General features: G+C 38.6%; 11 protein-coding genes and 1 pseudogene across 12 annotated transcripts; 6 read left to right on the forward strand and 6 right to left on the reverse strand. All coding sequences in view use genetic code 12, as the record gives it.

Moving 5' to 3' along the window:
* Window positions 1-227: 227 nt before the first annotated feature.
* Window positions 228-2231, reverse strand: CPAR2_213290 (uncharacterized protein; the record flags this gene model as incomplete). Its single annotated transcript, XM_036810303.1, has 1 exon — window positions 228-2231. The coding sequence occupies one exon, from the start codon at window positions 2229-2231 to the stop codon at window positions 228-230; it is 2004 nt and encodes a 667-aa protein (XP_036666853.1).
* A 605-nt stretch (window positions 2232-2836) lies between these two features.
* Window positions 2837-3193, forward strand: PHHB (4a-hydroxytetrahydrobiopterin dehydratase; the record flags this gene model as incomplete). The annotated part of the gene is made up of 1 exon (XM_036810304.1): window positions 2837-3193. The coding sequence occupies one exon, from the start codon at window positions 2837-2839 to the stop codon at window positions 3191-3193; it is 357 nt and encodes a 118-aa protein (XP_036666854.1).
* Window positions 3194-3220: 27 nt separating this feature from the next.
* Window positions 3221-6991, reverse strand: POM152 (Pom152p; the record flags this gene model as incomplete). The annotated part of the gene is made up of 1 exon (XM_036810305.1): window positions 3221-6991. One exon carries the CDS (start codon window positions 6989-6991, stop codon window positions 3221-3223), a length of 3771 nt encoding a protein of 1256 aa, XP_036666855.1.
* Window positions 6992-7088: 97 nt separating this feature from the next.
* Window positions 7089-10949, reverse strand: CPAR2_213320 (ATP-dependent RNA helicase; the record flags this gene model as incomplete). Its single annotated transcript, XM_036810306.1, has 1 exon — window positions 7089-10949. One exon carries the CDS (start codon window positions 10947-10949, stop codon window positions 7089-7091), a length of 3861 nt encoding a protein of 1286 aa, XP_036666856.1.
* A 718-nt stretch (window positions 10950-11667) lies between these two features.
* On the forward strand, window positions 11668-12547 carry CPAR2_213330 (uncharacterized protein; the record flags this gene model as incomplete). Its single annotated transcript, XM_036810307.1, has 2 exons — window positions 11668-11695; window positions 11751-12547. The coding sequence occupies 2 exons, from the start codon at window positions 11668-11670 to the stop codon at window positions 12545-12547; spliced, it is 825 nt and encodes a 274-aa protein (XP_036666857.1).
* A 30-nt stretch (window positions 12548-12577) lies between these two features.
* Window positions 12578-13330, reverse strand: DPB4 (DNA polymerase epsilon noncatalytic subunit; the record flags this gene model as incomplete). The annotated part of the gene is made up of 1 exon (XM_036810308.1): window positions 12578-13330. One exon carries the CDS (start codon window positions 13328-13330, stop codon window positions 12578-12580), a length of 753 nt encoding a protein of 250 aa, XP_036666858.1.
* A 173-nt stretch (window positions 13331-13503) lies between these two features.
* SAS2 (Sas2p) lies at window positions 13504-14529 on the forward strand (the record flags this gene model as incomplete). The annotated part of the gene is made up of 1 exon (XM_036810309.1): window positions 13504-14529. The coding sequence occupies one exon, from the start codon at window positions 13504-13506 to the stop codon at window positions 14527-14529; it is 1026 nt and encodes a 341-aa protein (XP_036666859.1).
* Window positions 14530-14583: 54 nt separating this feature from the next.
* On the reverse strand, window positions 14584-16293 carry CDH1 (Cdh1p; the record flags this gene model as incomplete). Its single annotated transcript, XM_036810310.1, has 1 exon — window positions 14584-16293. The coding sequence occupies one exon, from the start codon at window positions 16291-16293 to the stop codon at window positions 14584-14586; it is 1710 nt and encodes a 569-aa protein (XP_036666860.1).
* Window positions 16294-17212: 919 nt separating this feature from the next.
* Window positions 17213-18414, forward strand: CPAR2_213370 (annotated as a pseudogene; the record flags this gene model as incomplete). Its single annotated transcript has 1 exon — window positions 17213-18414. A coding segment is annotated over one exon (1202 nt).
* Window positions 18415-18836: 422 nt separating this feature from the next.
* On the reverse strand, window positions 18837-19175 carry CPAR2_213380 (uncharacterized protein; the record flags this gene model as incomplete). The annotated part of the gene is made up of 1 exon (XM_036810311.1): window positions 18837-19175. The coding sequence occupies one exon, from the start codon at window positions 19173-19175 to the stop codon at window positions 18837-18839; it is 339 nt and encodes a 112-aa protein (XP_036666861.1).
* Window positions 19176-19957: 782 nt separating this feature from the next.
* On the forward strand, window positions 19958-20677 carry CPAR2_213390 (uncharacterized protein; the record flags this gene model as incomplete). The annotated part of the gene is made up of 1 exon (XM_036810313.1): window positions 19958-20677. One exon carries the CDS (start codon window positions 19958-19960, stop codon window positions 20675-20677), a length of 720 nt encoding a protein of 239 aa, XP_036666862.1.
* A 395-nt stretch (window positions 20678-21072) lies between these two features.
* On the forward strand, window positions 21073-22287 carry CPAR2_213400 (cystathionine beta-lyase; the record flags this gene model as incomplete). The annotated part of the gene is made up of 1 exon (XM_036810314.1): window positions 21073-22287. One exon carries the CDS (start codon window positions 21073-21075, stop codon window positions 22285-22287), a length of 1215 nt encoding a protein of 404 aa, XP_036666863.1.
* Between the last annotated feature and the right edge of the window lie 53 nt (window positions 22288-22340).

Consider the following 22340-nt stretch of genomic DNA (forward strand, 5'->3'; position numbering starts at 1 on the left):
CCGGTCTTATTACTGATAAGAGAAAAATAATTGTACTGTAGAGTACACTACTGATAAACAAAAATTAGAGTTTCCCCTTTTTTGTTGTTTTGCGATCTATTTTTTTTTGGGATACGCTTTATGTTTCCCAATTTGGATATACAGTCCGATGGGCACAACCAATTACAATTTCCAGATTACCAACGAGCATAGAGGGGTAAGAAGAACGTTCTCAATATTTATGTCTATTATGCTACAACAAAGCAGTCCATCGACAACTTGAACCGATAAGTGCAATTTTGCCCCATGATTGATGGGCTATGTTGTCCATCAAGGTCCAGACTTTGAGTTAGATAACGTATCCATGGAAAACACGGGTATTTTAATTGTTCCTCATCGACGGAAATGTACGACAATTTCAACCCTGAGTAAGTAAACATGGGAATTTTAAACGATAAAACAATGTCATCGTTTTGGAAATTGCGCTTCACTTCTTGTAATAGTTCCTTCTGGGTAGACGTTATGGCTTTGCCATTGACTCCGTAAAATGCCTCCAAGTCGTGTCGCACATCTGCAGCTTCGTCATCACCTTGAGCCGTGGTGCCATTCAAATCAACTTTATCCATTTTACGCAACAAATGGTGAGATATCTTTTCCAAGGACACTTGTTCACAATTTATTAAGGGCAACTCACACATCATTCTTACTGTCTGTTTACCATCAATGCTGTCAATTCTCCAAATAATCTCCATTGTATCATACTTGAATGACACCTCTCCACTCTCAGTCTTGTACATCAAATTGGGGTCGGTTATACCCAACTCAAAATAGTATGGATTCAACGGTATCCTCACAAGCAAACTCTTACAATGTCGTCTTCTAGGGAAAGTAGTATTCAATGTGCACATAACTAACAACCGCTTTGTTTTTTGAATAACTTTGAATACAGGCTTGATGGATATTAATGGAAGTTTCTTTTTGTTCTTGTGTTGCTCAACCTGATACGACATCAACTCAAACTTGTCATCTGGCGGAATGAATGTGACAATGTTGTCGCGGTATATTTTTGATAGTTCAATACATTGATGGAATTGGATGTTTCTTATGGGTATTCGATGCTTAAATGACTTGGCAGTGGTCTTGGGGACTTTGTTTTCGAGCGACTTCTCAGACTCCTCTTCGTGGTTCAGATGAGCATCTCCTCCAAGGTCATCTAAAGATGGTGCTACCAGCGTCTTTGATTCCTTTTCCTCATGATCTTCCTCCCCCCCTTCTAGTAGACTCTCGCCCTCCTCAATGTTCTCGATTCTCATTTGGTTCTCCGGTAAAGGTTCAGTATCGGTATTCTTCGATACATCATTGTTTTCTATCGAAGATATGTAGTTTTCATTAAATCCCATTCGACACACCGGTATACCCGATAGATAAGATTTAACCATACAGCTTCCATATATTTCATTTCGTTTTACCGTATTCGTTTTCAAATCATATATGAATTCAACATTTTCAATAATGTCAACAAATATTTCATTCTTTGCATAAAAAATACCTTTCGGTCGCCAATTGATAGCCAGTGAATATGTACGCAAAATTGAACTGTTGATGATGTTTGCATTGTTTTCCAAAACGTCGGTCTTGATTGATTGATTATGGGTTGACTTGATATCAGTGTTCGGCTTACTTTTGCTATTTTTCTTTTTGTCCTTTACCTTCGTGTCATGATCAGACTCTTCCTCACCACTGTTGTTGGAGTCGTCTTCATCATCAAGTAATTTGGGAAAGTTTGGCTCCACTTTGATGTACTCCTCAAGTAGCTTATAGTCTGTTATCTGTAGTACACCAAAATCCAAGCACTCATCAACTAGCTCAGTAATGAGCACTGAATTATCCAAAATTAATTCAAAGTCCATCGTCTTTACCTTGCCCTTGCATAAAAAGTGAATCATTATTACTTGAAAGCTTCTTAGGAATGCAATAACCAGCATCACATTGACATTTTGATGCATAACAGCTAAAAGCACAATATTGGTTTCACATTTAATGTAAACATATGATAGATTTTGGATACACAATACTGGCACTTGTTCATGTATAGGCGTTCGACTAAGATGTTGATAAAATTGGGATAGTATGCTTGTGTCGTCTGGGACAACTTCAGTGAACCTCCTACTGATCAAACACTTATAAGAAGCTAACTCCGACGGGCTCCCATAGTTGAAGGGGATATGTAAAACATAAAAGGCTGAAATCATTACCCAACTTCATTAAACGAGTTACCTGTTATGCTATAATGCTATAGTTTTTTTCGTTCTACCATATAGATTTTTTTGATGGGAATAACGCGAATTCCTTATTTTGTGTACAGTGTCACAAAACCAAATTGTTTGAATGTAAAAGTGGTTCAAAGAGCTTGCTTGGCGTCATACTGATAGAGGATCAAGGTGATAAGGCGAAGCAAATTAATTATTAACAAAGAGAAACCCACCTCAGACAAGAAGTACTAGGATGTTGCCCAATGGAAGATGGAAAGTGATCTATTAAAAAAATGGTGAACTAGGGAATGAAAATCCCACAAAGGCAAATCATCATACCTCCTCCCCTATACAACTCATTTATCGACGAAAAGCAAAACAGGATACTTATACACTAAAGCCTTCAATTGCGTTTCTCTTTGGATAAAGTTGCAAAATAATCTCAGACTTGATAGAGTGAAAAAAATTAAGTAGTAGTTTGCACCTAAACAAAAACCTTAAAGTTGCCAAAAAGCAAAACAAAAGTCTAAAAAGCAAAAAAACAGCCAATTCGACTCAGTTTTCTAAAACTGGAGCCACCCATATCAACCGAGTAACACAATACAATGTCGTTATCAGCCTTACACGAGGAATCAATTCGTAAAGGTCTTCTGAGAATCAATGGTTTGGGGTTGCCTCACTGGTCATTGACGGTTTTGGATACGGTTCCACCTTCTCATGTTTTGGAAGTTCATTACAAGTTGAAAAATTTTAAAAAAACTTGGGAGTTTTTGAATTTGATTGCTAAGCAAGCAGATTTGAAGAAACATCATCCAAAGATTACAACCGTATACAATAAAATTGATATTGAATTAACGACTCATGACGTGGGAAATAACATAACGGAAGCAGATATTGGGCTTGCTCAAGCTATACATCAAGAGTTTCAAAAACTAGAGAATCCTGAAAGCGGAAGCAAATGATGATTAGTTGGTCTATGTAACACATGTCTATTCTATGTAATTGATTGATTTTACTGCTCGACAGAATTTGTCTTGTACCTCAATTGCCTCATATGTTCCTTCAAGACTGGCCGATACGATGAAATCACGATCCCATATATCACTGATTGTTTCCTTCTCCAATAATTTTCTCACTTTCTTTTGGTCACGTTTAACTTCGATAGTTCTAATGTATGTTAATTTGAATGGAGGTTCTCCAGTGAATGTGAAAATCAACTCTGTGTGGTCGCCTTGGTGGATGTCCTCTACTATGTAATCACCCTTGTTGACTTCAACACTGGGTAATTCATGCACCTGTAGTTGCAACTCTTTAAACTTTTGACTATCCGAAGTAAAATTAACCAAACACGAATTTTCACCAGCATCTTTCAATGCTTGTATGTTTAATGTTCCCGGCTTTGATGCTAGTCTGATAAATTGGTGATGAACATCAGCTTTCCTGGGCGTGTTGTTGTACTCGTAAAAAATAGTAATGGGTGATACACCCGTCAAGTTGTAACCAACATGATCTCCCACACAATAGTGCACTTTGTCCGACAATTTATATACATTTGGAGGCTCAGTAATGGATAAAACGTACTTGACTGCTTGTTGTAGCTTTACATTGACGCAACCATTACTGTCCTTTACACTAACCAATGTGATTGAGTAGTCTCCAAGTGTCAAAAACTTCATACTCTGCAATGACAAGAAAGGTTCCATAACATTTCTAAACTTGAGTTCTTGACTTTCGCCTGATGCTTCATTCTTTATAACTGCGCCGATCTCAAATGGGTAGGTTCCAGAGAACTTAACCGGAATCTTGGCAACAACCTCCTCATCATGGACTCTATTTTCACACACTTGGGTAAAATGCTTGTCTGGGATAAACAGAGCTGTAGGTAAACGGTTGACTTGGTAAACGACTTTTGGTACATCGGCAAGCGGCACCTTTCTTTGTCTCGTGTAATGAGCATCATACACCCTCTTGAACGTGTGCTCATACTGACCGTGTTCCCTTGTTGGTAGCTTGATTTTGATGTGATGACCTTCAACGTTCATTGTGTGACTTTCAACTTTACCATTCGGTAATTTGATTTCATAATCAATCAAAAAAGGTGCTTTTCCTTTCAATTGTAATCCAATTTCATTAGCAGCACCATTGCAAACGGGTTTCAAATGAAGCATTGAATCATCCTTGTGTTGTAAATATTGGTCAGCAAAAGTTATATTCATTGATGGTTTGTCATAGTAAGTGACAGTCACAACCTTGCTTTTGTTAACAACTTTACCTTCACAATTATCATTCAAAAAGGATTCTACACTATAGATTCCTTCCTTGAAAATTCGAATTGAAGACAGTCTCAAATCTGCTCTCTGGTTTTGCAATGCCTCACCTTGCAAACTGAAACATTTCAAGATCACCACGTCATTCTTTTGTTGACCAATTGATGATTTGTACTTTACAGGTACATCCACATACTGACCTTCAACTATTTGGATTGTTGAGCTTGGGTTGATCAACTCGAGTTCGGGAATATCTGGTCTGCTCACAATTTTCACTTGCTTCGCGTTGTCGCTTATGATCGCATTGCAACCAAACTTATCCTTGGCATTGCTCAAGACAAGGTGGCACGTCTTCCCAATTAGTGATTGAGGCGTCTCAATTTCGTAGTTGGAAACTTCACTCACATATTGTACAACACCCAATTTTTTCCTTGTCACAAAGTCAACAAACTCGTAATCAAAAGAGTAAGGACCATTGCCTTTAAAAATCACGGGTATCTTTGCAGACACGCCATAACATGTGTGCAATTCACGTCCAGCTAATTTCAAAGACAACTCAGACGCCAGTCTGAAATACGTCAGGTATGTGTATTTTACTTTGTCAAGAGGAAAACCCTTTTCGTAATAATTTCCGTCCTTCAAGTTGGCAAACACAATACTGTAGCTTCCCTCTCCCGGTGGTTTGAATTTGAATGAGTGCTGATTCAGTGTAGAAACCAACTCACGAACCTTTCCACCAGACGATGATACCACTGGCTTCAAAATGCCAGAATTGTTTGAATATATTTGATATTGCACTTTAAATGGCGCCCTTCCAGTAAAGTTAAAGTCAAACTTGTACCCTACAACTCCCAAGCACCTATCGCTCTCTGGTTGTGCATGTATATTCAATTCTGGTACCTGTGCCAACTCAAGTTGTATTGCCGGCGTATCAATAACCTCACAAGGACAATATACATCCTTTGCAGAAATCAACTTATACTGCCCTGGCTCAGGGACTTTGAACCCCTTTTGTAATTGTGCTTTGTTGGAAAAAGTTTTGGTAAAGTTGGATCCATCGTGTGATATGACAACATCAAGTGGGAAATCCTTGTCATCAAACTTGTCCCAATTTGATATTGTCATGGTTTTTTCTCCACCTAACAAAAGTGGGGACTCTCTTTCAGGGTTTATAAGTGTAATGGACGGCGACTTGCGGAGGACTAATTTGTACCATACATCCTTGTCTTTGGAAAGTGGCTGGTACCGATGCAAGTTTCCAAATGAATCTTGCACTGAAATCAATTGAAACTCAACTGAGGTTTCCTTACTCCATTTGAAGTCGTCAATGTGCTGAAGAATCGCTTCTTCCAACGAGTTTCTAACTAGTTTGGTGGGTTTTAAATATGAAAAGTCGGTTCTTGATCGCTTATGGTGTTCAGTGTCGCTGGTAATTGTAATATTCATTGATTTGTACTCATTTCCATTCACTCTGATTACAAGATTCACATATGCAGGCGAAGGACCATATACTTCCAACCAGGGCACGGGGAACGCTTCTTCCTCAAGGGAGGTCAAACACTTGTGGTTGTTTTGAAAGTCAAAATGTGGTGGATAGAAGAATTTTCCCAGTGGACAGTCCGATACAACAAACTCAGATTTATATGTCCTAATGCTGTTACCCTTTTTATCCAAAACACTCTTTATCTTATACGACCCTGGTTCGTTAATTGGGTATTCTAAATAAAACAAAGTGTCACTTGGTTTGGATTGAATTTTGTTTGTCAAATGGGAGTAATCGCTTTTGAATAATTTTTTTAGTAAGGAGCCAGTATAATTGTAAAGTTTAAGTTCGTTGTTTGCAGTATTTTGTTGAATTTGTAGAAATCCAATGCCCGATGTTGTATTAAATTCGATTGGCATTTGAATGGTGTTGCCATTGGCAGGACCCAAACAAGTTTGATCAATGTGAAATGGATTCATTTTCGCTGACGAGTCAGGTAGGTAATGAATTGTCAATTTACCTTTGAAATGGGAATCCATGTCAATAACTTTCGCTACATTGATTGATTCTCCCGCAATGTTAAGTTCATTTCTTTGCAATAATACCCTCCAAATTGGCAAAAATATATTGGATAGCAACGGCAATGCCAAATTGCTCACCAAAAACAATGTGAACCCATTCAAAATGAATATGTAAAGTAGCGTCTTTGATGGTGAAAATGTAAGACGCGGTATCCTTAGTATCGGGAGGAGCCACAAGAACACCCCATCAATAAACAAGTATTTGAGAACAAATGTGAAGTTTGTCAAGCTTGTCAATTGCTCATCAGAAGATGCAATCTCTGACTTGACTAAAACTAGATCATAAATCTTCCAACTTTGAATCAACATAAATAATGAAACCGCAAATAGTCGTTGCGAAGCAGGATCTAATATGCTACTAGGAATTAAGAGGTTAAGCTCCCTCCTCTGCTGTCGCCTATATCTGTAATTGGCATTTCCTGGACGCATGGTGATTGACCTTGTTTGTGGTGTCAAAGCTCTTCTGGCGATGTCTTGACTGTTTTTTTTTTGTTTTTCGTTTGTTTACTATTTTTCTATTCAATATCTACACAGTCACCCAAGACCCATTACGCTTCTCTTGTATCACTTTGATTGCCGGCAAATCCCAACCAACACCCCCACTTCCTACCGATGCACCAAATCTGGGCACTACGTAACATTCTCGTTTGGTAGGAGTTAGATTCTTTGGTGCGTATGGATGACCCAATGGCTTAGAGTACGTTATCAAGCCCGAACTTTTTGCAATATTTGTCAATTGCTTGCCAGTGATATCGACCAATGGTTTCATTCTTATTTTTGAATGCTTGTCGTCGTCGGTAGAATTCGACTTCGAACTAAGACTTTGATAAACCAAGTATGGGCTCGGTAATTTACCACTTTTACTCATCAACGAGTTTGCATGTATGTAAACAAACGGGTCCAGCTCGATAGGAAACACGGGGCAGTAGGGGATATTGCTGATGTTTGTCTTGTTGGCAATTTTGACATCAGAGGATATCAAATCACCTCTGATCGCCACATGGTCAATAAATCCAGATGCAATCATTTGTTTCATTGCTGATACCTGTTTTGTAGTAGGGACGTCTAGTTTTGCCCTGTGGGATAAGTAAACCCCATTTTTGGTCATTAAACATCGTTCAACAATTTGCCCCACTTGTGTCCTAAGCTTTTGAATCTCTTGCATCATCTTTTGTCTCAAGTAATTAGTGGACAAGAACTCACTCACATTTTCGCTGGGAATATGATCTAAAGCACAAACCGCGGACAACAACATTAAACACTCACTTGATGGATCTAATTTTGAAAACAAGGCTCTTGATTGATAAAACTTGCTTCTGAAATTCTTCCTTTCTTCGTCAGTCATGTTTCCAACCAACTCATTCTCTGGAATGAATGGATCCCCAACAGACAATGCAGATACAATGGCTATAATGTAATCCAAACAATTTTGTTGGTTTCCAATGATTAATATTTTGGCGAATCTTGGACTCAATGGGAATAAAGACATTTTCCTTCCCAAATCGGTGATTTGCTTCTGTTCTTTATCAAGCGCACCTAAAGTTACCAATAAATCTTCAGCTTGCTTCAATGAGGCCCTATCAGGAGGAGTCGGAAAAGGAAAATTGACAATTTGATCAATTGCCATACTTTTCATGCTTAAGACAATACTTTCAAAAGGAGTTCGAAGTATCTCGGGAATGCTAAATTGTGGAAAGAATTCCTCATACACGGCAGAAGAAAACAACCGATAACAGTGCCCAGGTCCGGTTCTACCAGCTCTACCAGCTCTTTGATCTGCCGAGGCTTTTGAAATCCAATCAACATCGAACGATTGCACTCCACTTTCTTTGTTGTAATTTCGTTCTTTCGATCTGCCACAATCGATAACGTAACGAATTCCCGGTATAGTTAATGAAGTTTCTGCAACATTGGTGGACACAATGCATAGTCTGCTTCCTTTTGGTGGCTCGTCAAAAACCCGCATTTGTTGGTTGGTGGGCAAAAGGGAGTATAATGGTAATACATGAAGTGGACCAACTTCAGAATCAATAGTGTTTTGAGCTTCCCCAAACCCTTCCTCTTCCCCTTCGGAGTCATCGTAGTCGTCATAATTGTTCTCTTCATCTATTTTTACACTAAAGTCCACATCTTCAATCTCTTGTTGCATATTTTCCGAAACCCTCACGTCGGGGACCTCTTCAGCCTCAATTGCTTTGCTTTTTCTTTTCGAGAACTCTTCTTTTAGTCTTTTCACTAATGTTTTGATTTCATTCTGACCGGTTAAAAAAATCAAAATACCTCCAGGTGGAAGCTTTCGATGGATTTTACATGCCTTGTTGAATGCAGACTCGATGTAGTTGAAGTCTGTTTTTCGATCAAAATGTACCGATACAGGATATTGTCTTGCCTCTACATTGATAATTGGAGGAGGGGTTTTGAACAAAACTGGATTTTCCGAAAAATCAGTAACACGTAAAGTAGCAGACATGATTATAAGCTTCAATGGTTTCACTTCTTTCCTATTCTCCAAAAAGTACTTTCTTCTTAGTTTTATCACCCTGGTGAGCATTCCGATTAGAATATCTGTATTGATGTTTCGCTCATGAGCCTCATCGATGATTATAGCAGAATACTTTGTTAAAAGAAAATCTGACATCATTTCTCTTAACAAAACACCATCAGTCATAAACTTAAGTGCTGTCCCTGATTCAGTTCCTTCATTTTTGATCGACGTGTCAAATCTAACTTGATAACCAACTCTATGTTTATGATTGCCCAACTCATTTCCGACCCTCTCTGCCATTGACACTGCTGCCACCCTTCTCGGTTGTGTTACTCCAATCATTCCTGGATGCAGCTTGTTACCATGATTCCCAAATCCAGCCTCATACAAAAATTGAGGAACCTGAGTTGTTTTACCTGAACCAGTTTCACCACAGAGTATTACACAATCGTGATGGTAAATTGCCTCCATTATTCTGTGTTCTTCAGCATACACAGGTAGCAATACTCTTTGTTGTTGCACTTTGTCTGATCTTTGAACTTCCACCACGAACGCCTCTCTGTTCATGTCGTTATCAATTGGTATGTAACCTTCCTCGTCAGACAAATGGTCAACATCTTCAGGTCTAACTTGACGTTTTGAGTACTTCTTTTTAACTTCATCAGACACTTCTGCCACAAGGGGGACATTCTCGCGACCCTCAATGTGTCGAAGCTGATTCTCTGCCCATTCTTTAAACGAAGCGGCAGTTTTTGAGTGTCTAGGTTTATTTTGCATAAGCTTAGTTGGGAACTCCTCTTCCTCCTCGTCATCTTCGTCGTCATCATCTTCGTCGTCATCATCTTCGTCGTCATCATCTTCGTCGTCATCATCTTCGTCGTCATCTTCACTAACCTCCTCCCCACTCACTTCTTTCATTCCGTTCACACTACCATGGCCAAGTTCGCTGGAGCTATCCTCCTCCCCCGACGACGAAAACTCCTCTGAGGAGCTCCCCAGGTTATACTTTAACTTACTCAATTCTCCTTCACTTAACTCCTCCTTTGTTCCTAATGATTCGTCCTCCGATGCGTCATCCCCTTCCGCAATTTCATCAGACAGCTCGTTCTCTTCTGAGCTTGAGGCAAAATCATCTAAATCCTCTTGCTTTAACCTTTTCCTGTCCTCTTCTTGAACCCTTTTCCTCCAACTGTACTTCTTTTTCGAAATGTTAGGCTCCCGCTTGATTACTGGAATATTCTTGAATCCAAAACCCATTCCTGAACCTCCAAATTTGGATGGTCTGTTGTCGACAAATGAACTTAGTGAGGCACCGCTCTCGAAAGAAAAAGTTTTCTTATTGTCACGTTCATCCTCACTACTCACATCACTAACATCTTTGACAACTCTTTCTTCGTACAATATATCTCGTGTGGCATCATCACCTCTTCCTTGCTTTTCCAACTCTAGGGCCTCAAGCATTTGCTCCTTCTTAGTCAACTTCCCTTTCCCTAAATCTTTCATTCCTGTGAGCTTCGACGTATCCATTTTTGTCTCCTCCAATTTCTTCAAAAGCTCCTTCTTTTCCTCTCTTTTAAGCTGATGCTCAATGTACTTTTCAAGTCTCTTCTTCTTGGCTTTGGATAGCTTTTCATCTTTGGCATTTTGCGTATACAAATTCTCCTCCAAGGCTCTTTTTCTTGCTAGTCGCTCCTCTTCACTGATTGGTGCGAGTATCTCGGCGTTAGAGTCAGAATTGGAAACATCCGTTGAAGCTTTGGGTTCTGTCTTTTCTTCGGGATCTATCGTGGTTCCATCGTCTTGGGTATAGAATTGCTTATTTCTTGCTCTTTTCAAAGCCGCTTGCTTAGCAAGCATACCAGTTCTTGCCTTCTCATTGAACCTTTTCCTATATTTTCCCATAATATGCTAAAAGTGGATGGTGTTACATTGAAAGAAACCAAAAAGCTGTAAATTATTTTTCTTACCAAATCAAAACCGATGAGATGTGTTCTTGTTTTGTGACACTTGATTGATGAAACCAACTACTTTGAACTAAACCACCTCACCGACTTCACCAAAGGCTTCAATGGAACCAACAACAGAACCGTGAAGTTAAAAACTAGCCGAGATAAAGGCGTATAGTGAGAGCTGCGCAAGGTCAAAGTAAAAGGCGCTGGCAATTATTTGCTTAAGCTTAATCTCTTCCATTTCTCGACCCAGGGTGGATTCATCCATAAAAATTAATGCTAGTTATCAAACATCAACAACATTTACTCATTCAACATACTTGAATTGGGTGAGACGAAACCCAGAAGGTGGAGACTAACAATAGAGTCATTCATATTGAGCAGTGTATAATAGATTGTCTAAGAACGGCTTGATGAATTGGTTGCATGGTCACATACTAGAAAGTGCATACTCGGAGTAAAGACCCTCGAGCCATTGACCTAACTTTAGTAGTCTGACCTTGCCAACTTGATGCTAATTGGGGGTCTTATAACCTGAGAGTGATTAGATAATAATTACATAATCAATTTTACATCATACTTTGTGTGATGTTTTGCCTTGCATGAATTCCCAAATACAACTTTGCTAAGTGACTTGGGTTGAATCGATTCCTTTAATACAGACATTGACCATGAGTCACTCAGATATACATAAACACTGTATGTTGAAAGTAATTCCCTTATTTGTACATGTACTAACCTGATTTTTCTACAGTGATTTATTGCACCTTGACAATCAACTCCACCACATTATACACCTATGAGAACCACCAACTCATATCTCACTTCCCTCGTACAAATTGTTCTGAAATCATCTCTCAGGAATTGGGGTTGATAAACTCTTCCAAAACATTGGTCGGCTCCATTCCAGTTTCAACAAATACTCCAAGAAAATTGTCGCTTTATTTTATGAAAAAGTACATGAATGTGGATGGGAGTAGAGACTTGGTGACAATAGTTTCCATTGCTCATAACGATGTTAACAAGACTTTCATTTTGGTGGTGTTGAAAACCATCATGGACAAGTATATTGATTTCAAGAATCGTCAACAAGATCAAAACGATCCAGCATCCAAGGCCAAACCAGGAGAGTTTAAATTATACATGAAGCAAATCATCAAACACGAAGAGCAAAACTATGATGTAAACCATCAGAGTTATAATTACGGATCCACGAATGATGCCAATGACGGCAGTGGGTCTGTAAACCAAATTGGACCGAATCAATTACTACTTGCGAATGAAGAAGTTGGAGAGGTTAGACAGCTCATGTTGGATAATATCCATAAACTATTGAGCAGAGGTGACAAGATCAACTCTTTGGTGGATCAAACAGACAGACTCAATACTTCTTCGCTGGTGTTTCTGAAAAAGGCACAACAGATAAAGAGACGCATGTGGTTTCACAAAACAAAGTTTATTCTATCCGCTATTGGCGGTATATTGGTGTTGCTTTATCTATTTATTGCCAGTCAGTGTGGATTTCCTTTATTCAACCAGTGTATAAATTAAGTAGAATCTGTAGACTAGTATGCAATTTCGTTAATCTGCGTCTTCATCGTCTTCATCTTCGTCTTCTCCTTCACTTTGTCTATCGTCGTCAGCTTCTTCGCCACGCAATTCCCGCTCGTCCTTGTCTAGCTCAGATATAGGGTTAGCTGCAGCACTCTCGTCCTCATCCAGTCCATCTTCGATTTCATCACTCAGCTCCTCACGAATCTCCACATCTTCAGTGTCAACCTCAACATCGTTGCCATCGTCAACAACATCGTCATCGTCACCTTCGTCTTCGGTGTCGCTTGCAGCAGGTTTCAGCGAATCACCATCGGCAGTGTCCAATCTCGGTTTCTTTGTCACATTTTCACTTTCCCCTTCTTCTTGTTCTTCTTTTCCTGCACTCTTTTCTTCCAATTTCTTTTGTTTCTTTGCCTTTGCCATTGATTCAAACTCTGCCAATCTCTGTTTCACTTCCGGAAGAAATCCAGCAAATTCAGCTCGTTCCAAAGCTGCCATAATATCTTGAGCAGTTACAGTCTTTCTACCATTAGCTTTTGACACTTGTTTTGAATGGAATAACATATAGCTTACAAACACAGTAGCGGACCTTTGCAAGGCTAATAGGGAGTCTTTTGCTAATGTCATATTGTTTTGGTTGTCTTCATCCAAGGTGATTGATCTCGCCAATTTCAGAATAGTTGAACGAGGAAACAATATGTCGTCAATCAAAACAGGGTCCGTGTCCCTGAAAGGCTGCTCACTTGGATCAGCATTCTTTTTCCATCCCTTTGGTGGCATCTTTGTGGAGATTGTTGTTGTGGAACTCTTGTTGATTAGCAGAGCATTACGCGTCGTGATAAAATATATAGCGCATCCTGATTTTCCTAAATTTTTCTTGCAAGCCTACCCAACCTACCACCCACTCCTCAGGTGACAGGTATTCCTTACCCAATTTGACTAACACGCATTGAATGCTGTTGACCATTTCACCCATAACTCAAGAACAGAATCGACAAGCTGCGTCTTCAAAGGCTACATCGTATTATGGACGACTAGAGAAGCCGAATATAGGAAAAGTTACATTTGGAAAATATGAGTTTGAGCCTTGGTATGGTAACCCGGCTTATTTCAACCCTTACGAGGGAGTACCGAATATGTTGGGGTATGAGTACTCCAACATGATTGCTGCAGATCCAATGTCTCGGAAACGACAAAAGTCATATTCGTCTGAGGAATGCTTTATTGATCATTTATTTGTATGTGAGTATTGTTTCAAGTACTCAGTCAACGAGAATGAGATGCTAGAGCATTGGGAAATTTGCCGCTTCCATAGAGAAAATCCAGATGTTGGAACGATGGTGTATTATGATCGCAAGAAAAATCACATAATTCGAGAAGTCAAAGGTTACCAAGACCCCTTATTTTGCCAAAATTTGTGTTTATTTGGAAAATTGTTTCTTGATGATAAATCAGTGTATTTCAACATTGATCATTTCAATTTTTATGTATTTTATTGCAAAGATGGCGAAAGAGATTATATACCGATGGGGTTTTTCTCAAAAGAAATGATTGCGTATGATCCGACCACAAATTTGGCATGCATTTGTGTGTTTCCTCCGTTCCAACGAAGACACATTGGTGCTATGCTCATTGAGTTTCTGTATACCCTAGCGCGACTATCGCAAGCAACCAGTGGGCCTGAAATACCTTTATCGCCGTTTGGCAAGGTGAGTTACTTAAACTATTGGTCGAAAAATTTGGCAAAGCAATTGATACAAACACGATCGAGAAACTTCACTCTTGAAGAATTGTCCACGGCTACAGGCTATAGAAAGGAAGATGTGTTGTACACTTTGGAACACATGGGAGTTTTAACTCAAGAGCCTAATGGTAAGGTTGTTTTAGCCAGTGACAAATTACAAGAATGGGTAAATGCCACTAAATTTGACGTCAACAAGCAACATCCACTACTCGATGCAAAGTCTTTCTATAAATAACACTATGTAAAAATATGACTTGAATGTAAAAAAAGCTAAAACAATAGGTACTTGTTAACGTATTTGCAGAAAGGCACCCAACAACACAGACGAAGGCGAATCGTTATTCTTGTTCTTTTCAAAAACATTCCAAAATCGTAATGTTTCATCACCAGCACCAGTAACAATTGTTTCCCCATCAGGTGATAGTGATAAATACAAGACACGATAAGTATGACCTGTTAACTGAGCAATTTGCTGCATCGATGGATATTTCCAAACAATGATTTGGTTTCTGGAGTACCCATGAGTCGATACAAGCTCATTCGAGTTCTTTGACCAAATCAAGTTACAAACTTGTGAGCCGGTATCAACATTGTGAATCATGTTTCCTGTCAAAGTATTCCAAGTCTTGATGGTCTTGTCTGCAGTTCCACCACCGGAAGCCAAAATTCCTCTTTGGTGTGGCGACCAAGCAATGGCTTTGACAGCAGCAGTGTGTTCGGTAAATTGATACAAGGGTTTGGGATTTAGTCCATCCCACACAAACAAATTGTTATCATTGCCACCACTTGCCAATTTGTTTTCATCAACATTCCATTTCAACCCACAAATCTCCTGCTTGTGACTCTCAAACTTGTTGACAAAATGGTCTTCAATTCGAACATCACGGTTTAAAATAGTTCTATCTCTTGACCCACTTGATAAAATGTGCTCATTCCATGCTAAAGAGCTCACCCGTAAAGAATGGCCCGTCATTGTCCTAATACACTTGATTTTAGTTGCATCCCAGATTTCAACCAAACCTTTTGAAGTTCCAATTGCTAGATGGGTACCAGTACCAATCCAGTTTAAGCTTGTCACTTTATCCTTGTTTGACAAGTTACACAATCGGTCAACTGATTGCGTTGATCCATCCCACAAGTATACACTATCGCCCAATCCAACCGCCAATACATCTTGTTGTCCCCAATCAACCAAATTCAAATAAAAGTCATCGGAAAGCTCGGGTGCATCAAGCACACGATAGGGCACTTTTGCAATAGCACGAGCTTTCTTTTGTGGTGATAAAAGAAACTTTTGCGACTCTTGACGAACTGGTGATAGAGAATATAGTTCTTGTTGTAAATCTCGCGACACTGGTCTTGACTTTTTTGGGGACTGATACGTGAATAAATTAGTTTTACGACGTGGGGTGGACAACACATCATCTGAATCGTAAGTGGATATTGAGCTGGTATTTCCTGGCTGCCTTGCTGATGATGTGGCAGACATCGGTAGATGGGGTAATGAGCTAGATGATCTTGGTGGTGTGCCAGCAGTTGATATGCTGGAGCTGGCACCAGTACTGCCGGGTCGCAGATTAGATGCTTTCGCTCTGTTATTGTTCCCATTTGATGATGCAACACTGCCTGTCAAGTCTGCTGTTGCCATCGGCACATTATCTCCAAACAATTCTGCCTTCAAAACAGTTGCAAAAGTTCTATTCGCCTCCTCTTCCTTTCTAATCTCAATCTCATTATCGGCATTCCTGTTACTTCTTATATCCGGTAGTACTTCTTCATTTGTTAAACTGAATGCAGCTTGTAAATCCACGCCCATACGATTCGGTATATATCGGTCACTAAAAATTGTATTTTGATTTCTTCGTCTCGACGGTGATGAAGATAACAATGGGTCATTTGGTCTTAATGGATCCACGTTTCGGGTTGATCTCGAAGGCGACTTTGGAGTCTCGTATGACTGTAGGCTACCGCGTGAATGTTTTGAAAAGTTGTTGTTCATTGGCAGGGTGTAATGCTTCAATGATGTAAAAGTATTGGAGTAATATTGCCTTTCACCACTGGTATCGAGCTAAATCACTTTTTATAACAAAGGGTTCAATGCTGAATTTAGTCGTGGTAGCTGATGTATATGAAGGAAGTTTGAGATACGTGTCGCTTTAACACAGTTCTGCTTGACCTCTTGATGTGAGGTTTTTCTCATTATTGTTTCCTTGAAAACTGACAATCCTGCATATTGTTGCTATAGTTGACAAAAATAAATGGTAGCTCCCTTACTGAGGCGGACCCAGTCATTGCAACATTGAGGTATCCCACCAAGTTGAATGAACACACATATATCGGAAGAATACTAAGCAGGGGAAGGGAGACGCTTTATTGCTTCGTCTTTGAGTTCAGCATGCTTTTCGTGTGCCCATGATGGAGCAGATTTTTAAGAAACCTACCGGACATTTAAAACTGCGAGATGTACCTAGTGAAGAGTTGTTGATTTTGGTTGTTTATTAAATCACAAAGTTCACCCTGTCCCGATGATTCAATGAAACTAAGTGGTAACTGTTCACGCAACCCTTAAAGATTTATTGTTTCAAAACCTGATTTTGGTTGTTGTTAATCAAAACTTTCGAATTTGAATTTCATTGTGGTACTTCAATTGGGAAGTTTTTGCGAAACATATTTTCATTGAGTCTGTTGATCGAAAATGGGTGCAAAAAAGGGAAGAGAGATACACTAACATGTCTAAAATGCTGAATAAGTTGAGCTTTGGCGTAGGTAAGAGCTTATCATCTCCAAATATTGACTGAAACAAGCCTTCTATTTAAATCTGTCCATAGCGACAAACATTTCAACAGCATTGATTTTCATCATATCAACTACAAAAATTCAACATATTGAAACTTTTATTGTTTGCACTTGTGTCATCAGATCCAACCAGTTACAAGTTCGATCGTAGAGAGGCAAATGAACTCTATTATATTCAAGATTTCTTTCTTGGAACTCCACCACAAGAATTACATCAAATTCTCATTGACACTGGTTCATCTGATTTGATCGTATTTCAATCAGACTTCAATCACGAAAAATCAACATCATTCATCAACATCACAAATGAATTCACTGGATTATATGGTTCTATTGATTTATTTGAAATGGCCGAAACTAAAGACATAGTGGCATCACCACTGAATGGATTAATTTTACAAAATAAGACTTTTGGATTGGCTGACGTTGGTGTTTTACTGGAGAAGTTTGATGCTGAAAATGGCATATTGGGACTGGTTATACTAGAACTGAATTTGTCAGACCAATTTATAATAATTTCACTTATTTGTTGAAGGAGCAAGGCAAGATTAAGAGAATATTGTTTGCCATCAATGGTCAACCCAATGCACCTCCGTCGATTATCTTTGGTGGTTTACATGCAGGGGTATATGAAGAGCTATTTACAAGAATACCATTATTGCCAAGACTGGGAACAATTGAAGATTTTTACGTACCAATGATAACTGTTAACCAACTTAAGTTGGGAGATACGGTTGTTTCCAAACAACTTTGTGCATTTACAATTGATATTAGTGCTGATGTATTTATGCCTCCAACACTGGTATAGGTTACTTTGCTAGCTGCAATTGGAACTGATAGACTTGAAGATAACGATGAAGGTCACATTTATTTCAACATTGATAGTTTTGAGGGTAGATTAATAGCACTTGATGTTCAAGGATTACAGTCTAACATCAAGTTGACTGATTTGATTCAAGATGAAAAAGTAGTTGATGGAGTCACTTATGTTGCTATTCCACGATATTCTGTATATATTGGCATAAATGCTGATGCTGGTACATTACCTGGTTTATTGCTTAAGCAATGGTGTATGGTTTGGAAGTACGATAATCATCAAATGCATCTTGCCAAATACAAACCTGTGGGTGAGCAAGTCGAAGCAATTATTGAAGTGTTGAATGGGTATGAGTTACCAGTTGCTACACAAGATGCACCAAAACCTATGAACACGTATACTGAAGTTTACCTAGCAGATTTGGAAACCACTATAGCCGTTGCAAAGACTACTCAGGTGACAAGTTCGGAGCTAGAGAGTATAAAGGAAAATGAGTTCCAACTGTAGGTCAAATCTAACGATGATGCCTGAAATTGCACCGGCATATATGGACGTCATTCCTGGCTTAAGGAAAGTTCAAACCACATTGATTTCATTAACTGAAGATGAACAAAGAACTGAACCCGTGTTCAATTTACTTAGCCAAACACAGGAAATCTCTTTCGCTTTACATAAAGGGTAAGCCAGTGCTACTCAATTAGTGGTTACTGTCACAGAGTATGCTTATGTTCGTAGAGCAAATTAAATGTTTTATATTCGTTATAAACCTATATACGTTTGAATCAACATCCTCTCTTTTTGGTAAAGTCCTGCTTCACCATAAAAACATTCCCCAAAATGATTCCACTCTTTCATGTGCAATATTTCGCTCATCATCGATAGCACCATCAACACCGTCGTCATTAGCAACAACATGCAACGAGGTGCCTTTACCCCAAAAAGTTGAGGAGGTCATCAACTGGCTCCTCATGTTGTTGTTGATGCTGGTGTTCCAAGGACTCACTTTTGGAATCATTCTCCTTCATTGCTTCGTGTAGTGAATTTTGCACACCAGTAGTGAACTCCTTCATCTCATCAACTTTTTTATCCATATCTAAATTCATATTCATATCCATATTGGACATTGATTGAGCTGAATTTTTCTGTCCTTCTTCTTTTGCATTGGGGTCATAATGCGGCATTGACTCATCAGTCAGGAAATTGTCTTCCAACCAAAATGGGTCAGTATCAGTGTGAAACTCTTTGTGCTGTTTTGAAACTATAGGCATTTTCTATAATTGCGATTTGATGAGAAGAAGAAGAAGAAGAGGGAGGGAAGATTCAGTGGCAAAGGATGACGTTCTAGGTGTTATATATACTGCAGTTATTTTTGAGTAGTGTTGTTGTTATACGTGACTATCTCTTCCCCGCAAAAAAAAAAAAGTGGAAAAGGAACGAGACAAGGGAAGGGATGATGATGATGCTGTGGTAGAATAGATACATAAAATAATAATTGAGCAAGAAACATATGGAAAAAGAGAGAAAAATAAGGGGGGTCACATGATTTGATAGTTGTAATAAAAGGGTGATCAGAGCTATTGAATGATTCATGTATTATATCTACTGTGAGGGCATATGTATATTATGCATATATGTATTGAGTGAGGTCTGAACTAGGTGTGATTGCAAAAATAATGAACATGGTAGCACTTATAAATATAAAAATAAAAAATGTAACACGTGACAAATAATTGTACTGCATATAGTACCCTAACCAATCAAACAAATGTAAAATTTTATTACTACGCAACACAACATACACCTCCATAGCACAAACAAATTTTTTTTTTTTTTATTCTCTCTTCAAAGAATACCGGAACTATAGACATTACAAGAGTACATCACCTGTTGAAGCAGTAACTTAACCTATAAGAACCGCTTTGAAGAACCAGTCATACATCCATTTGCATCAAACCAAACCCACTCAAGACTTTAATCAGCGTCACTTACTTTTTACTTACTCCCTAATCATTATCATCATCACCATCATTGGCCATATACACACAGTACAATGTTGTCACGTTTCATAAGTAAATCTTCAGTATCGACTGTACTCAACACGTCCAAAAGATACTCATCCATTATTTCAGTTCACAGAGAAACCAAAGAAGACAATACCAATATACCATTTGAATTTACATCTGAAAATAAAAAAAGAGCTGATGAAATCATTGCCAAATACCCACCACAGTACAAAAAGGGAGCAACAATGCCCCTTTTAGATCTTGGCCAACGTCAATTGGGTTTCACTTCTATAGCAGTTATGAATTATGTTGCAAAATTACTCGATATGCCACCAATGAGAGTCTACGAGGTGGCTACTTTCTACACCATGTACAATAGACACCCAATGGGTAAATACAATGTCCAAGTATGCACCACTACACCATGTCAATTATGTGGTAGTGATGGAATAATGGATGCCATAAAGGATTATCTTCAAATCAAACCAGGTCAAACCACTGCCAATGGATTATTTACTTTACAAGAAGTTGAATGTTTGGGTGCTTGTGTTAATGCACCAATGATTGCCATCAATGATGATTATCATGAAGATTTGTCACCAGGTGGTGTGGTTGATCTTTTGAAGAAATTGGAAAATGGTGAAGAATTGAGTCAAATTGGACCTGAAACTGGTAAAAGACATTCATGTGAACCTTTCAGTGGTCAAAAAGTATTGTTGGGTAAAGAACCAAATGATATAAGGAAGTTTACTAGATCTGATTTGTGAAAAATATCGGGTATTAAATGAAGAGAGTCATCGATTTAATGACATTATATATATTTGATAGATTAATGAAGGTGGATTTAGCAAGCAAGTTTGTAGAGACAAGCACTCTTGGAGAGTAACAAGTGAACTGCTCTTCAATTGATAGTATGTAACTTTATATAGGGAGGTAGAGAATGCACGTGACTCTTTATATTTGATGATGCAATAGCGTTTGAGGTTAACTGCGGAAAAAAAAGAAAAGAAATTGTTTTTTCAGTCATAATTTTACATTATCTTTTTCCATTTGATATTGCAACCCAAGAAGAAGTCAAGAGTTCGTACAACACAAGAAAACATAACTAAAAGGTCCGAAACACAGAGCTAATAAACTATCACATACACATATTCAACACCTAATGGCACCTAAACAGAGTTATAGTCTTGAGACCGAATTGGTTCTCGCCAAGTCGAACGATCAACACAATGCATCGGTTCCACCATTATATCAATCAGCTACTTTTAAACAACCTTCACTTTCTAATATGGGTGAATATGATTACACTAGATCAGGTAATCCTACAAGAACCCATTTGCAAAACCACATTGCCAAAATCATGAAGGCAAAACATGCATTTGCCGTCTCATCAGGTATGGGATGTCTTGATGTTATTACGAGACTTTTAAATCCTGGTGATGAAGTTATTGCTGGTGACGACTTGTATGGAGGAACTCATAGATTGTTGACATATTTGAATAAAAAGGGAGACTTGATTGTGCATCATTATGATACAACAAATACAGAATTGATTAAATCCAAAATAACCACAAACACAAAGATGATCTTTTTGGAATCACCTACAAACCCATTGATTAAAGTGGTGGATGTAAAATCGATAACTGAACATGCACATAATGTCAATCCTGATGTAATTGTTGTATTTGACAATACTATGATGTCACCAGTTTTCATGACTCCCTTGGACTTGGGGGTAGATATACACTATGAATCAGCTACAAAATACCTCAATGGTCATCATGATATTATGGCCGGTGTCTTAGCCACTAGATCCGCAGCATTGGCGGAAAGATTATACTATGTAATAAACTCGACTGGTTGTGGATTGTCACCATTTGATTGTTGGCTTTTGAGCCGGGGTTTAAAGACACTAGCCATTAGAGTTGAAAGACAACAAGATAATTGTATCAAGATTGCCAAGTTTTTAGAAACTGTTGGGTTTAAAGTTAGGTATCCGGGTTTGAAAACGCATCCACAATATGAATTGCACAACTCCATGTGTTCTGGATACGGTGCCGTATTATCATTTGAAACAGGATCTATCAAACTTAGTGAAAAGATTGTTGAAAGTACCGATATTTTCGGCATTGCTGTATCATTTGGATGTGTAAACTCGTTGATTTCCATGCCATGCAAAATGTCACATGCTTCTATAGATGCGAAAACTAGAGAAGAAAGAGAGTTTCCTGAGGATCTAATCAGATTGTGTATTGGGATTGAAAATGTTGATGATTTGATTGATGATTTGACCAAGGCATTATTGAAGAGTGGAGCTGTTAGAGTTAATGATAAAGATGAGTTGTTTAATGCTGTTCCTATACAACCAAAGTTATAGAAAAGTGGTACAGGACACTAATGGGGGAGAATTTAAATGACTGGAAAGAATCG

Source organism: Candida parapsilosis, contig 005809 (assembly GCF_000182765.1).
Source record: "Candida parapsilosis strain CDC317 annotated contig 005809".
Lineage (NCBI taxonomy): Eukaryota > Fungi > Ascomycota > Pichiomycetes > Serinales > Debaryomycetaceae > Lodderomyces > Lodderomyces parapsilosis.